This window comes from Mustela erminea, chromosome 13 (assembly GCF_009829155.1).
Source record: "Mustela erminea isolate mMusErm1 chromosome 13, mMusErm1.Pri, whole genome shotgun sequence".
NCBI classification, from domain to species: Eukaryota; Metazoa; Chordata; class Mammalia; order Carnivora; family Mustelidae; genus Mustela; species Mustela erminea.
This window is the reverse complement of record NC_045626.1, coordinates 83,572,204-83,588,796: the sequence shown is the minus strand read 5'-3', so window position 1 is coordinate 83,588,796 and position 16,593 is coordinate 83,572,204. Positions and strand designations below refer to the sequence as shown.

Here is a 16,593-nt window from a genome sequence, read left to right as displayed (position 1 = left end):
ACATGATCTTAGTGCCAAGATTAGAACACTCTGTGAGGATGCCCCAGAGAGAGCAGCCTGGGGAAGCTCGGGCTAAGTTCTGTGCCCTCCTGAGTTTCAGGAAGATGCCTTTGTGCTGATTAGGTAACCATTCTGGGGCTCACAAGACACACGTTGTACAGACTGGGAGAAAGGGAGAGAGAGGTACTGCTTTCCCTCGTAGAGATCGGCAACTCCCTGGCTGTTTTTCTCCCCAGGTTCACAGACCTGTGTTCGAAGCCTGGTCAGCGTGGAGCTCCGCCTCCCGTGGCCATCCCGCTCATTTCAGAACGCTTCCTTTTCCCAGACATTTCATCTTTCCCCTTCTCTCGTTTTCCCCCCTTCCCTGAAAACGTCACCTTCACGTGCTGGAAACCCACGCTGCTCTTTTCTCCCTCTCTCCAGTGTGCTAGGCTTTACGAGGGGTGAGGCCAGCTGAGATTTGTTTCTGGTGGCTGTTCCCTCGGTCTTTCCTTGTCTGCGTACAGGAAGTGCTGGCTGTTAGAGAGGTTTTCACTTCCTTACCAGGTCCGACCCATGGTTCTCAGATGCTAATCTGTGGTGCTGGGCTGGTTCAGCAGTCACAGTTTTTCATAAATCTGAATGTTTATGAAAAATACTGATTCCTGGGGATCAGCCTCAGAGCTCCAGGTTAAGTAGGTTGGAAGTGGGCGCCTGAAACGTGGTGTTTTTTAGAAGCATCCCAGGTGACTCTGAGGCTTAGATGTTAGTTATCTGGAGCGGGTTACTGTGACCCTAGCAGTTACCCAGGAAGTCTTTCTTGGATTAAGCCAAGAGCAAGAACAATGATCAGAAGGACTTAATTGGGCCTGTTTGAGTCTTCTCTTCCTGCCAGGGTGTACAGGGGTCCCTGCCAGTCATTGATTAAGCTTGGATTTTTTTTTTTTTTTTTTTTTAAGTTATTACGCTGGCTGGGCTGATAAGTACCACGGGAAAACCATTCCCATCGATGGGGACTTCTTCAGCTATACCCGCCATGAACCGGTCGGGGTGTGTGGGCAGATCATTCCGGTGAGTGTTGCGCTCCTAATAAACACAGGAAAGCTTATCAGGAGTGCCTTGAGATGCAGCGATCTCAGACAGGCTGATTGTACAGGTGGTGGGGTCTGTGGATGCTGTCGGAAGGCAGCCTGGGTGGTGGGTGAGAACACAGGCTTTAAGAAAGCCAACTGGTGCTGCCGTGTGTGGACTCTGACTTTGGGCAAATCACTGATCTTCCTAAGACTCAGTTTTCTTATCTGAAAAGTGGAAGGGAACACAGCACTGTCTCGGGGGTGGGGGTATAAAATGCAACAGCGCAGCATGGAGCCTAGTACTGAAAAAGCTCTAATGAGCTTGAGTCACTCTTGCTCCCATCCTCCTGCCTTGTCCATCTGTCTTCGGCTCACAGCCAAGTTGTGGGGGTAGCGCAAGGGGCTCAGAGAAATCGGTGCAGCCTCTCCTCCCTGGGCTACCCCCTGCCCTGGCCAGCGCAGATCTCAGCTTCGGTTCCAAGAGGAGTTACTGTTTATTGCAGTGGAACTTCCCGCTCCTGATGCAAGCCTGGAAACTGGGTCCAGCCCTGGCAACTGGCAATGTGGTTGTGATGAAGGTAGCCGAGCAGACTCCACTCACCGCCCTCTATGTGGCCAACCTGATTAAGGAGGTGTGTGGTTTGTGTTAGTCTTGACCTCTGAACGCCCTTGTACAGGCTTGCTCTTTGGGGGTTCTTAAGAGGGGTTTTGGGGGCCCCAAAGTGGGGCAGGTGTTCACAGCGCAGGGACTGAGCCCGCCCCCACCCCCTGTACCTCATACAGGCCAGCCGAAATGGCCCTCCCTTACCTGTTTTCTACGCTGAGTTTCACTGTCAGACCCCTTTGAAGAATGAGCATTGTTCTAGGTGAATGCCACTGGGGAGCGGTGGCAGCCCCAAGGAACCCTGAAAAGTAGGCTCTCTGCTGTGTCATTTGGAATTCCTGAGCAGTGCCCCACAGACTGGTAACTGCTTGTCTGGGTACTGGGCAGGCTACTTTAGCCTCTCCGGGAGGGGTGTGTGCTCTTTGGTCCAAGCCCTTTGGAGCAGGAGAATGACACCCAGTGTCCCTGTCTGTTTGCCCGCAGGCTGGCTTTCCCCCTGGCGTGGTCAATATTATTCCTGGATTTGGCCCCACAGCTGGGGCTGCCATTGCCTCCCATGAGGATGTGGACAAAGTGGCCTTCACGGGCTCCACCGAGGTAGGGCATCACCAGGACCTCAAGCTTGTGGCATATTCGACCCAATTTCCCACTGTCCTCCAAGGATGATGCGTTGAAAATTCGCCTTTGGGTACTGCGTGGAGGATCCCCCAAGACGGCCTCTGAGGAGCCTGCGTGAGGGCCCCACGTGGCCAGTAGTGGCTGTTGGGGTGGAGCCCTCTGTGCGTTGCTTGACACTCTGGCTGAGTTGAGGGGCCAGCACACCACGTGGAAGAGAGAGGCCGAGGCCGTCTACACCTCATGAAGGCCAGAGCGGACCTCCTGTCCGGGGTCAAAGCCCTTTGGCGGCGTCAGGCTCCTGGACCAGCACTGCCCTGACAATTACAGAGCAGGGACTTCGGGAAGACATGAGTTCAAATCCCAGCCTCGCCAATATGACATGGGGTGATTCACTGAATGCCTTCGGGGCTTCATTTGTTCTCTTTAAAGTGAGGATGGCAATCCGGAGGCAGTGGAGGCAGTGGAGACCATACGTGTGGTGTAGTGGGGAAGATCAGGGGCTCCAGAGTCTTACTGTTTCAGTGGCACTTACTAGCTCTGCCATCTTGGGCAGGTCACTCAGGCTCCCGAAGCCTCTGTCTCATCTGTAGAACGGGGATGATAAGTGCATCCAGCTCACAGGATTGGAGTAAGGGCGATGAAGCTCACGACGCGATCAGCAGGGGTCTAGCGCAGAGTAAGTGCTCAGGGAGGGAATGCATGAGTAAGGAATGTCGTGCAGCTCTGTGCCAGGCCCGGGAGAAACAGGGATAGGTAAGAGGTCTGGTGATCATCTCCTTCGAAGCAAGGACGGAATTCCTTCTGAAGAGTAGCCTTTCCTGTCCTTGAATTTCTGCGAGGCTTCATCACATGGCTCCAGAGAAGGCACACTGAATACCATAAGGAATGTGGTCTCAGATCGTTCCCCCAGAGGTAGATACGGCCCAGCATTCCGTCCGTGCGCGGTGGCGGCGGCTCTGGGAGGGCCGGGACAGAGCCCAAGAGAGCATGGTCCAAGCTCTTCCCTTGCTTTGCTACTGCCCAGATGAATGCCTTGAGGTGCTGCTGAGATTCTCACCGAGGGGATGGTTTTCTGACAGAGACAGATTTGTTCATTCAGATAGGTTCAGATGTGCCAGGCTCTGTGACCAAGGAGGTGAGGAGCCCCCCCTCATCATTGCCCCCACAGAGCGTGCCATGGGCTGGGGGACCACACTCAGCTATACTGTGGGAAGGGGGCAGGACAGCGGTTTGACCTGGTGATGGACTCACGCTGCCCAGGTGTGAATTCCGATTCCACATTCACCAGCTGTGTGACTTTGGGCAAGTGACTTGACCACTCTGAGCCACAGCTCCCACATTTCTGAAGCAAGGCAGAGTCGTGCCTACCTTTGAGGTCATTGCAGGGATTGAACTAAATGAACACGAAGCGCTTGGCACGGTGTCTGGTATGTAGGCGCGCTCGGTATAGAGAAGTCATATTGCTCCCACGGTTTCCAGTCACTCTTGTCCTGGGACCTCAGAGGGGTGAAGCAGCAGTGGTACATGAATAGCTAGACTGGGGGAAATTCTCCGGGTCTCTTGTAGTCCAGCCGCTCCCTCCTGTTGCGTCTAGAAGAGCACTTGGTTCTTCTTTCCTCCTCCTGAGAGCTTTTCTGTATTTCTGCTTCCCCACAGGTTGGCCACCTAATCCAGGTTGCTGCAGGGAGCAGTAACCTCAAGAGAGTGACCCTGGAGCTGGGGGGAAAGAGCCCCAACATCATCATGTCAGATGCAGACAGTAAGGTTTTTTCAGGGAGGAGGTGTGGGACAAAGGTGGCCACGCGCTGTCCATACCGTGGCTCCTCTCACTTTACTGAGCTTCGGCAACCACTGGACTCAGTGTCTGCCCCCTAGGCCCGAGGAGGAAGGTCAGAGTCTGCAGCATGGCCCTCCAGCCTGCATGACCCAGTCCCTCCCCAGCTTCTCTCCTCTTTGCGCCCCACTGCTGCTGGGCCGCAGTGCTCAGTCGCCGGCCATACCGCATGCTTGCCCTCGGAGCAGACCGTGCCACCTCCTCCTTAGCCCGTTTCCCAGTCCCGCCGGGGCACCCCCTGATTTGCCCTTCCCTGACTGCTGTGGGCTGGCTGGGTGGGTCCTGCCACCACCCTCATGCCTGATACCACAGAGGGCTGTGACCTCCTTTCTCTTTGTGTCTGTTCACTGGGTGTCCAGACCCCAGGGAAGGAGAAATCAGGTCTGTGCTGGTCGGTGCTGTTGGTGGCATGGACGGGTTAAGAGGATAAGCAGGCCCTGGGGCCAGGCTCATCCTCGGTTTCTTCTCATGGTTGCTTTTTTGCCTTCCCAGTGAACTGGGCCGTAGAGCAGGCCCACTTCGCCCTGTTCTTCAACCAGGGCCAGTGCTGCTGTGCAGGCTCCCGGACCTTTGTGCAAGAAGACGTGTACGCCGAGTTTGTGGAGCGGAGCGTTGCCCGGGCCAAGTCTCGTGTAGTTGGGAACCCCTTTGACAGCCAGACTGAGCAAGGGCCCCAGGTAAGCCCGGCTGCTGCAGAAGGGTCTGGGTGTCCAGAGCCAGCACGGAAGAGCAGAAGGGGTCTCAGACTCAAAGGCAGGGAGGCTTGGCTTCAAGTGTCAGCTATGCCATGTGCCAGCTGTGTGTCCCTGGGAAGCCACATGCCTTCTCTGCGCCACCCTTCTCTCATCTGTAATAATCACCTTTCTGGAACTCACGGGCTGGCTTTAAAATGGAAATCAATAATAGAAACCAGCTTATAAACGTCATACACATAATAAATATCAGGAGGATCTGTGTAAAAAGGAATGCATGCTTCCTGGACCTTGGCCATCCATAAAAATGCATCTTCCATGGGCGCCTGGGTGGCTCAGTTGTTAAGCGTCGGTCTTTGGCCCAGGTCACGATCCCAGGGTCCTGGGATTGAGCCCCACATCAGGCTCCCTGCTCAGTGGGAAGCCTGCTTCTCCCTCTCCCACTCCCCCTGCTTGTGTTCCCTCTCTCGCTGTGTCTCTCCCTGTCAAATAAATAAATAATATCTTTAGGAAAAAAAAAATGCATCTTCCAGAAGGACACACGTGTATCTGTTAACTGTGGTTATCTTTGGGGAGTGGGCCAGAGAGCCATGGCCTGGACTTGACTTTATACTATTCTGAAATGTTTGAATTTTTAAAAAAATTATATATATGTGTATATATACATATATATTTATATTTATATTTTTACATATATCAAATACATATATATGTAATTTTTTACCATGAGGACATACTCATTTTAAAGATTTTATTTATGTATTTGACAGATCACAAGTAGGCGGAGAGGCAGGCAGAGAGAGAGAGGAGGAAGCAGGCTCCCCGGGGAGCAGAGAGCCCGATGTGGGGCTTGATCCCAAGACCCTGGGATCATGACCTGAGCTGAAGGTAGAGGCTTTAACCCACTGAGCCACCCAGGTGCCCGAGGACATACTCATTTTAATCAAAGCTACAGCCAACAGTAATTACAACAAGAAGAAATACAGTGTCTCTGCCCATTTCCTCACGTCCTGAGCCTTACTCCAGCATTGCTCTTAGACCCCCCCTGTCCTGGGCTCTCTGTGCTGGCCTTCCCCCGTTACCCCCTCAAGAAGCAAGGAATCCACAGGGCCAGGGGCGCTCCCAGCTCCCACCGGTCCCTACACCTACTTCTGGGGCTCATGGGTGCCTCTGTACAGGTCCCATGCTCCTGAGGGTGTCTGCTGCTAGTGACCATCCTCTCCCCAGGCTCCAGGGCTGGTCAAAACCAGTCTTTTTTTTTTTGGTCAGCGCTGGGGAGAGAGGCAGGCAGAGGCAGACCGCAGGCTCCCCACTGAGCAAGGAGCCTGATGCAGGACTCGATCCCAGGACCCCAGGATCATGATCCAAGCAGAAGGCAGACACTCAACTGAGGGAGCCACCCAGGCATCTCTAATTAATAGACTTACTTTTTAGAGCAGTTTAGGTTTATTAAAAAAAGAGCAGAAAGTATGAAGTTCCTTTCACTCCCCACCCTTCCCCTTCAGTTTCCCCGACTGCTGACATCTTGCATTTGTATGGTACATTTGCTATAACTGATGAGCCAATGTGTTGCATTATTATTAACTGAAGTCCATAGTTTACTTCAGGGCTCACTCTTGGTGTTGCTTTCTCTGGGTGTGGACAGACATACGAAGACACGAATCCACCACTGCAGTAGCATACAGAATAGTTTTTGAAATTCCCCTGTGCTCCACCCATTCAAACCTCCCCTGCACCAATGCTAGGCAATCACTGATCTGTTTACTGTCTGCATAGTTCTGCCTTTTCCAGAATATCCTATAGCTGGGATCGTACACTATGGAGCCTTTACAGATTGGCTTCTTTCAGTTAACAGTGTACATGTACATTTCCTTCATATTTTTTGGTGACTTGATAGCTGATTCCTTTTTATGGCTGAGGAGTCTGCCATTGCATGGACATACCGCATTTTCCTTACCTACTTAACCTGCTGATGGGTATTTGGGTTCTTTCCACGTTCTGGCCATTGGGAATAGGCTACTATGAATCCTAACACCTTTTTTTCCCTCTCCTGTTTTTCTTTGTAGTTTATGGCTATTTAATTAGTAAGGTGATACAAAGTTGTATAAAATTTTTGATAAAAAGTGTTGAAAGGAAAAAATAAAACCCTCTTGGCTCCCTTCTGTCTGTTCCCCATAGATAACCACACATGTGCGCAGGTGCACAAACACGCAGAATTCCGTTTCTGTATATTTGTTTGAACAAAAACAGGATTATATAACATTCTACAAGCTTCCCTCATCTTTACAGAATACCTTAGGGTATCTTTCTGTGTCAGTCCACAGATCAGTGTTTTGTTGTTGTTTTTTTTTTAAACTGGGCTCCATGCCCAGTGGGAGGCTTGAACTCATGACCCTGAGATCAAGGGTCCCCCATGCTCTACCAATTGAGCCAGCCAGGTGCCTCACACAGATCTGTTATTACCAAGGACACAGTATACATTACATACACATACAGTAATTATTTTAGCCAGTCCCTCTACTGACATATACTTAGAACTGTTTCTGTTTCTTACTTTTATAAAGTGCTCCTCAGTGAATATCCTTCTTTAGGTCCCTTTGTGACAATGTAGAATAAATTCCCAAGTTAAATAGTTGGGTCAAAGGGAATGAGTATTTCTTTTTTTTTTTTCTTTTTAAAAAATTTTTATTTATTTATTTGACAGACAGAGATCACAGGTAGGCAGAGAGGCAGGCAGAGAGAGAGGAGGAAGCAGGCTCCCTGCTGAGCAGAGAGCCCGATGCGGGGCTTGATCCCAGGACCTTGGGATCATGATCTGAGTCGAAGGCAGAGGCTTTAACCCCCTGAGCCACCCAGGCCCCCTGAGTGTTTCATTTTTTGACCAGTATTAATAAAGTACCTGCCAAAAGGGCTGTACCACTTTATAGGCCTTTTTTTAAAGCTGAGATACAACTGACATACGACATCGTATTAGTCCTTCTGAGAGCATATGAATATGAGAATTATGTATCATACCCCTGCCATCACTGTATTTTCTTCTTATTATTTTTGATCTGGAATGCTTCACGAATCTGCTATCCTTGGGCAGGGGCCATGCTAATCTCTGTATGCTTGCAATTTTAGTGCTGCTGTAGCAAGCACATTTATTTTTTCACTATTTTATTTATTTTTTATTTTTGTTTTTTTCACTGTTTTAAATTCTTGATTATTCATAGTTGGAAAATAAAAACAGTGGGTTTGATATGCATTTCTTCAAGGGCTAACGAGATTGGTTGACCCTTTTCTTAACGTTTACTGGCCCCTCGGAGTTCCTCTTCTGAACCTTGCTTATTCCTAAGCTTCTCCGGTCGCTCAGTTGTGTCATTCATTGCCTGTGTAGTTCTAAGCCTAAAGCTAGGAGAGGTCTGGCTCTAGCCATCTCTGAAACTTTGGACTCCTTTTCCCCACAGGTGGACGAAACTCAGTTTAAGAAGGTCCTTGGTTATATCAAATCTGGGAAGGAGGAGGGGGCGAAGCTGCTGTGTGGTGGAGGGGCGGCTGCGGACCGTGGCTACTTCATTCAGCCCACCGTGTTCGGAGACGTGCAAGACAGCATGACCATCGCCAGGGAGGAGGTTAGCATGGGGCCAGCACTCCGGGGAATGTTCTTAGGAGAAGTGGACGGTTAAGTCTGGTGTCTTTGTACCATGACCCATCCTCTGGCTTTGGGCCAAATCCTGGCTCTCTGAGACAGATTATTTCAATTCTGTCTAATCTTGTCCCCCTCTTCCACCCTTTATGGCTGTTGGGGGAAACTTCCAGATTCCCTTGCACAGTTTCCAGGCCCTTTGTGTTGTGGGCCCTGCAAGCCATGGGTCAAGGAGTGGTTTTGCTCAGCCTTTTATGCTCTTTATATAAGCAGGACATTGGACTTGACCAAAGGGCTATGATTTTTCCACGTGGCAAGGTTCCCAATGTTCTTCCCCTTAGCACTCATTATGAACATAGGAGAGCAGCTCTGGCTCACTCATTCATTTCACAAATACTCAGTGCCTGCTATGTGCCAGGCTCTCAACGGACACTGGAGATGCAGAGGTATCCAAGACGTGTTCCCTGCCCTTCTAGGGTCCACACACGCTCCCCTTCATGTATACAGGGACAGCATTTCCTCTTCGTATATAATTCAAAATAAAATAATATGAAAATGCAAAATCAGGGGAAGGAAGTCCAACAGAGTTCTGCCTCTTTCCCCATCATGACGATTTGAGGCTTTTTCTGAAATCTCAAATACCTCTTCTCCAGAAGGATGGGGGTTGCTTCTGCTTGGCCAGTGCCTGAAGCACATGACGCCCCATCCCATAGTCCTGCTCCAACCATGATGAGCTCCTGGCACCCTTCTCCCACCTCTTGCCTCGACACTCCCCAGGCAGGCCTGTAATCAGCCAGTTCTTCAAGAAGTCCTACCTCCTTTTAGTGAGAAGTGGGATTTCCTGAGGATGGGTGCTGGGTGTGTTTCTGCTTGGAACTCTGTTTCCCCCCTCCCTGCTCCCCACCTGGACTCTGGTTTGGCCAGTGTCACCGGCTGGTTGTCACTTCGTCAAAGCCTCACCCTTGCTCTCCACTTGGCCCGTCCAGGAGCTCCCAGCACTCATTACATTGCTTGTAACGGTTCCTTCTAAGGCCCTGACTACATTAGAACCCCCACACTGCATTCCCACACCCCCACAGCAGCCCACATATCTGGCCCCTGTGACTTCGTTTTTTGAATCTCATTCTCCACTAAAAAGAACAGGGATTCCTTGAAGAAATAGCTCATGCTAGGAATAGGGCAGAGAAAATACAAAATAAACTTGGATGTCTTGAGAGCAGAGACCCTGTTTCTTTCACAGTTACTTCTTCAGCTTTTAGTGTGTGCCTTGCTGAAAAACTGGTGTAAATTCTCTGAAACGAAATCTATGTGTAAGAACATGCCAGAAGCCCCTACCTTGCAGGATTGTTTCACAATAAGACCAGCTATGTAAATACGTAGCATATAGAATGTAACCGATCGCCATTAGCTTCCTTCCCTTTGTGTTTCATTGAGCTCAGGAGCTGTTGTCTTTCTGTGGAACTCTTGGGCTATGTCTGGAATGATCTGCTCAGCATTGTGAAAGCTAGATGGCAGGCGGTTTCCATGTCTGCTACACCCTCCCAACTGTGCACTCTCTCACCACAGATCTTTGGGCCAGTGATGCAGATCCTGAAGTTCAAGACCATAGAGGAAGTCATTGGGAGAGCCAACAATTCCAAGTATGGGTTGGCTGCAGCTGTCTTCACCAAGGACTTGGACAAGGCCAATTATCTGTCCCAAGCCCTCCAGGCAGGCACTGTGTGGTAAGAGCCTCCTGGCAACCCCTCACAACCTAGGCAGGGATCCCCAAGCCAGGGTCTTCTGGAATCTGTTGCTCACACCCCAAAATTTGGGGCGTGGTCTCAGTTCCTCCTGGGTCAGGGCGTGGTATAGCAGACAGAGATTTCCCGTCCCCTCTCCTGTAGGAGATTAAATTTCCCTCCAGTACATATGCCCATGTAGGTTTGTTCTCGGGCAAACAGATGGATGACTGGGATGGGGGCTCCTTACCAAGTGAACAAGGGCAGGAGACCAGAGCTAAGGGTCTAGAGCTATGTGTAATACTGGTCTTATGAGCTTAGCACCTACTTCACACACCCTAGGATGGCTATAATTTTAAAACAAGGGGCACCTGGGTGGCTCAGTGGGTTAAGCCTCTGCCTTCAGCTCAGGTCATGATATCAGGGTCCTGAGATAGAACCCCACATTGGGCTCTCTGCTCAGTAGGGAGCCTGCTTCCCTTCTTCTCCTGCCTGGCTCTCTGCCTACTTGTGATCTCTCTCTCTCTGAAATAAATAAATAAATAAATAAATCTTTAAAAAACAAAACAAAACAAAATACCAGGTATTGATGAGGGATGTGGAGAAATTTGAACCCTTACATGTTGCTGGTGGGAATATAAAATGTTGGAGCCATCATGGGTAACAGTCTGGCAGCTTCTCAGCAAGTTAAATGTAGAATTACCATAGGACCCAGCAATTCTACTGCTAGGTATATATACCCAAGAGAAATAAAAACATACATCTGTCTACACAAAAAAGTATACCTGAATGTTCATACCAGGTTATTGATAATATCCAAAAGGTGAAGATGACCTAAATGTCCATCAGTTGATGAATGGATAAACAAAACGTGGTCTGTCACTGGACTATCATTCAGCCAAAAAAGGAATAAAGTGCTGATACATTCTGTAAACAGAGATGAACCTTGAAAGCATGATAGTAAGTGAAAGAAGCCAGACACAAAAGGCTACATGCTGTGTGATACCATTTATATGAAATGTCCAGAATGGACAAATCCATAAAGACAGAAAGTAGATTAGAGGCTTCCAGGGGCTAGGAGAGGAGGGGAGTGGGGAATAACTGCTTATTGGATAGAGTTCTTTGTGCGGTGATAGAAACATTCTGGAATTAGATGGAAGTGATGATTGCACCACGCTGAGTCTGCTATATCCCCTCAACTGTGCACCTGTAAGTGGTGAATTTCAAATTCAATTCATGTTTAATAATTTTTAAGGGCGTCTAGGTGGCTCAGTGGGTTAAGTGTCTGCCTTCAGCTCAGGTCATGATCTCAGGGACCTATGATCAAGTCCTGCATCAGGCTCTCTGCTCAGCAGGGAGTCTCCTTCACCCTCTCACTCTCCCTTTGTGGCTAGTGCTCTGAAATCAAATTTTTTTTAATTTAGTAATTTTTTTAAATGGCAAAAAAAAAAAAGTACCTGGTTAGCACAAACGATTCATTCAAACAGGAAGCTCTGATGTGTGCACCCTGTTACTAACATTCATCTCTGACCACACCATGAGGGGCGATGACTTAACGGCTTTTTTTCATGTGGTTTGCTTTTGGCTCCTACGTGGCTGTTTATAACTATAGGTCGACCCATCTATTTTTCCTCAGTAATATTTTAGAGCCATTCAGGATGTCGGAGGGGTATGACACCCTATCTCCTATAAGTTACTTCTGAAATCTTGTTTCAAATTATAGGGTCAACTGCTATGATGTGTTTGGGGCCCAGTCCCCGTTCGGTGGCTACAAGATGTCTGGGAGCGGCCGGGAGCTGGGCGAGTACGGGCTGCAGGCGTACACCGAAGTGAAAACGGTGAGTATGGGCGCCTTCTCAGCTCTCTCTGGTGCCTGACTCCCATCAGCACTTATTACTTATTTCTTGTTTTAAGCCACAGAAAAGGGTGAGGACCCAGTCTCTGCTCCGTCTCATGGGAAATACTTGGCACCTGGCCATCACTTCGCCTACACACTCCTTTGCTAGGCTGTTACACTCCAAGTTTTATAAGACTTGAGAGAAGGACAGATCCCAGTGGGCCAAAGCAGTAGGGAAAAGCTTCTAATAAGAATCAAGCTGTGAAGGGCACCTGAGTGGCTCAGTGGATTAAAGCCTCTGCCTTTGGCTCGAGTCATGATCCCAGGGTCCTAGGATCGAACCCCACATCGGGCTCTCTGCTCAGCGGGGAACCTGCTTTCTCCTCTCTCTCTCTCTGCCTGCCTCTCTACCCACTTGTGATCTCTGTCTGTCAAATAAATAATCTTAAAAAAAAAGAGAGAGAATCAAGCTGTGAGATGTTAGAGACCAAGGGCCATAAATATACCAATATCATTTGATTTCATAATGTCGGTGATAGGAATATAGCCTGAAGGATGAATCAGAAGTACAAAGAAAGTGACATTCCATAACTGTTCATCACAGCATGGTCTCTCAAATATGGAAAAGTCAGATGTAACATAAATGCCCAATAAATTATGGAACACCCAAATCATGATTTACTAGGTAGCCATTAAAAATCTTTTCTGGGGCGCCTGGGTGGCTCAGTGGGTTAAGCCGCTGCCTTCGGCTCAGGTCATGATCCCAGGGTCCTGGGATCGAGTCCCGCATCGGGCTCTCTGCTCAGCAGGGAGCCTGCTTCCCTCTCTCTCTCTCTGCCTGCCTCTCCATCTACTTGTGATTTCTCTCTGTCAAATAAATAAATAAATAAATCTTTTAAAAAAAGAAAATCTTTTCTGTAGGGGGTAACTGGGGTGGCACAGTTGGCTGGGCATCTGACTCTTGGTTTCAGCTCAGGTCATGATCTCAGGGCCGTGAGATCGAGCCCCACGTTGGGCTGCATGCTCAGTGCAGAGTCAGCTTGAGGATTCTCTCTCTCTCTCCCTCTACCCTGCCCCGTCCCCCATGTGGGCCGGCTCGGCTCTCTCCTGCTCTCAAATAAGTAAATAAATAAATAAATCCTTTAAAAATACTTTTGTAGGATATTTGACATGGAAAATCACCATCCTTTAAAGTGAAAAGATAGGCTACAAAGCCATACATGCAGTGTAAGCCCAATATAAAGACTATATATACATACATATACACTTAGGTACCTTTATTTAAAATTATGGAGAAGATAGCAAAGAAAGGCACCAAAGCGAAAATGGTTTTTTCTACAAGGGACACTAATTACAGTTTAACTAGGCAACAGACGCACAAGTGATATTTAAAGAAAAGAGTAAGAGCGGAGCTGGACTTTCCCGAGATTGGGAAAGAGAAGGCTCAGGGCATGCAACCCAGCCAGGAGGAGCAGGTTGAGAAGGGCCGACGGGCACTTCTCTCAGTCATCTGGTAAGCCACAACCTGTGTTCTCAAGAGTTCGTTGGATTAACATAAATCTGTTTGCCTGTTTATTTAAAACTGCCCAGGGGCGCCTGGGTGGCTCAGTTGGTTAAGCCTCTGCCTTCAGCTTGGGTCATGGTCCCAGGATGGATCAAGCCCTGTGTCCGGCTCCCTACTCAGCAGGCGAGTCCGTTTCTCCCTCTCCCTCTGCCCCTGCTCATGTGCTCACACACTTTCTCTCTCTCACATTAAAAAAATCCTTTTTAAAAAATAAATAAAATTGTCCCATGTAAGAGGCAAGACCCAGATTTGACCATGACACTCAACTGGCCTGTAACTGCTCATCAAAACAGTGATAAGATTATGTAGGACCGGTGTAGGGGAGCGGTGCTAGGACTGAGCCCCAGGAGTCACAGCAGCAGGATTGCTTGAGGGCAGTGGGAGGGAGAGCCCGAAAAGAGGAGGCTTGAGTTGAGGTGGTTTGTGCAGGAATCCAGGCGTAAGTTGCTGATGCTGGAGGGCTCGGGCACTGGGATATTGGAGAATGGGAAGAAGCTTTTTGAAGAAAAGAAGTGGCAGGACTTAATGGCTGGAGTGTGGAGGCTGCAGGCAGGCGAAGGAGGCACAGCTGCTTCAGCTCCATGCAGGCACTGTGCTTTGTGCGCGTGATGCTAAAGATTCCTGTATTTTGAGTTTGGGGACCTTGCGTGATAATCCTGACAAAAATATGATTAAAGGGGCGCCTGGGTGGCTCAGTTGTTAAGTGTCTGCCTTCGGCTCAGGTTACGATTCCAGGATCCTGGGATTGAGCCCTGCCTCAGGCTCCATGCTCGGCGGGAAGCCTGCTTCTCCCACTCCCTCTGCCCCTGCTTGTGTTCCCTCTCTCGCTGTGTCTCTGTCAAATAAATAAATAAAATCTTAAAAAAAAAATAGGATTAAAAACTGTTCAGAAGAGAAATCCAGTTTGCAAGGGGGACTGATGAGAAGATGTCTTCTTTTGAAGTCATCCTTACAGAGAGCTTACTTTGTCCAGAATCTGCTAGACTTCCTTATGCAGGTCGTCTGGGTCAGTGCTCACAACAGGCTCAGGAAGGAGATTCTGTCATTACCCCATCATACAGATGAGGAAGCAAGGCACACAGAGGTGAAGCCCTTGCCCTATGGGAGTTAAAACAGGGATTTAACCCCAATTGCACCTGAGTCTGGAATCTTCCCACTTAACACACTGAGACATCCATGAACTATCAGCATGTTATTTTTTTTCCTTTGATTGTTTTGGAGGAAAGTACAGAGGTAGGTCAGGGTCACTCAAGCTCAGCACTATCGACATTTGGAGTTGTGTAATTCTTTTTTTTTTTTTTTTTTAAAGATTATTTATTTATTTATTTGACAGATCACAAGTAGGCAGAGAGGCAGGCAGAGAGAGGAGAAAGCAGGCTCCCTGCTGAGCAGAGAGCCCGATGCGGGGCTCGATCCCAGGACCCTAGGATCATGACCTGAGCCAAAGGCAGAGGCTTTAACCCACCGAGCCACCCAGGCGCCCCAGGAGTTGTGTAATTCTTGTGGGGTTTGTCCTGTGCACTGTGGGATATTCCATGAGCAGCATTCCTGACTTCTACCTACTAGATGCCATAGTGATCCTCCCCTCTTCTGCCTGCTGACAATCAAAAAATGACTGGGTTAAGGGGAGGCAGAGAGTGTTATGCAGAACAGGGTCCTGGCGATGTCCCTGGGATTGGCCAGTTGTGTCAAGTTATCAGAAGGAAAGGAAGCTGTTGTGCTCGTTCTCAGGCAGCACGCCAGCTGAGAGTGTCCACAGATCGCAGGGAAGCTTGAAGACTGAACAGCTGCTCTGTACTCTTTTTATAGGTCACGATCAAAGTGCCTCAGAAGAACTCCTGAAGAACTGTGCCGACTCCCTCATCCAGCAGCGGAGGTCGAGGACATCAGCAGCAAAATCAAGAAGAATGACCCTGGCCCACTACAAGTCTCGAAAGAGAAATTTTCTCACAAAATCTCTTGATCAAGAAAGTCTCAGAACTTGAATTGCTAGATGGGAGTGGGTGTGGGGCAGAGAGTACTGGAAAGGGTTTTACATGCTAGCAGTACGGCTCGTTTTCAGGCTGGGTTTTCAAAACTAGATTCAAGTGTCTTATCCTGTCCATCGGAGAGGCTTCTGTAACTTGAGTCAATGGGGAACAAAAAGCCATTGTTTATACTTGTACTAACAAGTTGGGCAACAGCTAGTACCTTCCTCTGTATTCTGGACTAAAATTCATTAAAAACAATGCTGCTGTTAACTTTTTGGTTAAGTCTTTGTGCATCTCAGTAACCCATGGAAATACCACCACACAGGGATGTTGTCCTCTGTGTGTGTGTGTCACACCGTATATATGCTACTGCCCTTCCCCTCCTGTGGGGAAATCGCTTTTGTTTCCTCTCTCCATCCTGTCTACCTGTGGCCGGCCCTGTGCTAGGCCCCTAGGGAAAGCACCAAGACAGGACCCCCAAGCCCTGCCCTCAGAGAGGGGGCGGTCAACCAGGAAAGACACATTTCACATCCAATGTCTGTTGTCTTTTTTTTTTTTTTAAGATTTTATTTATTTATTCGACAGATCACAAGTAGACAGAGAGGTAGGTGGAGAGAGAAGGAAGCAGGCTCCCTGCCGAGCAGAGAGCCCGATGCGGGACTCGATCCCAGGACCCTGAGATCACGATCTGAGCCGAAGGCAGAGGCTTAACCCACTGAGCCACCCAGGCACCCCTGTTGTCCTTGTTTTAAGTTGAAAAACTTGGGTCAAAGTAAAATGAGACCGGTTCGTGCTGATAAAGTTCACGAGATTAATTTGGAAGCCAGATGTCTGTTTATTCATCTTAAGTGAGGCCTGTATTCCTGTAACCAGACCTCGCAAATCTGTCCAGAACACTGCCCTAGTTTAGTTAAGGGACCTGTAATTAGGATTATTAGTAAATGAGGAATCTGAAGATTCCTTGGTGAGTAATGGACTCGGCAAAAAGCCGTATAGCTGTAGTTTGTCAAGGTTGTGATCATGTGTGGGTCACAGATTAACAATGTGAGGAAAAGTCTCATTTCTCCTAAAGA

General features: G+C 48.7%; 1 protein-coding gene and 1 pseudogene across 1 annotated transcript in view; one reads left to right on the top strand and one right to left on the bottom strand.

Annotated features, from left to right (window-relative positions):
* The window catches only part of ALDH2 (aldehyde dehydrogenase 2 family member), a 31,580-nt gene extending 15,790 nt beyond the window's left edge, over positions 1 to 15,790 (top strand). Inside the window, exons 5-13 of the mRNA XM_032310772.1 lie at positions 939 to 1,050; positions 1,556 to 1,684; positions 2,140 to 2,253; positions 3,931 to 4,033; positions 4,601 to 4,785; positions 8,250 to 8,414; positions 9,995 to 10,152; positions 11,873 to 11,987; positions 15,360 to 15,790. Coding sequence (XP_032166663.1) covers positions 939 to 1,050; positions 1,556 to 1,684; positions 2,140 to 2,253; positions 3,931 to 4,033; positions 4,601 to 4,785; positions 8,250 to 8,414; positions 9,995 to 10,152; positions 11,873 to 11,987; positions 15,360 to 15,392 — 1,114 coding nt within the window. The 3' untranslated portion in view covers positions 15,393 to 15,790. The remainder of the gene's footprint in view (positions 1 to 938; positions 1,051 to 1,555; positions 1,685 to 2,139; positions 2,254 to 3,930; positions 4,034 to 4,600; positions 4,786 to 8,249; positions 8,415 to 9,994; positions 10,153 to 11,872; positions 11,988 to 15,359) is intronic.
* Positions 7,848 to 7,943, bottom strand: LOC116572553 (annotated as a pseudogene).
* Positions 15,791 to 16,593: the final 803 nt, after the last annotated feature.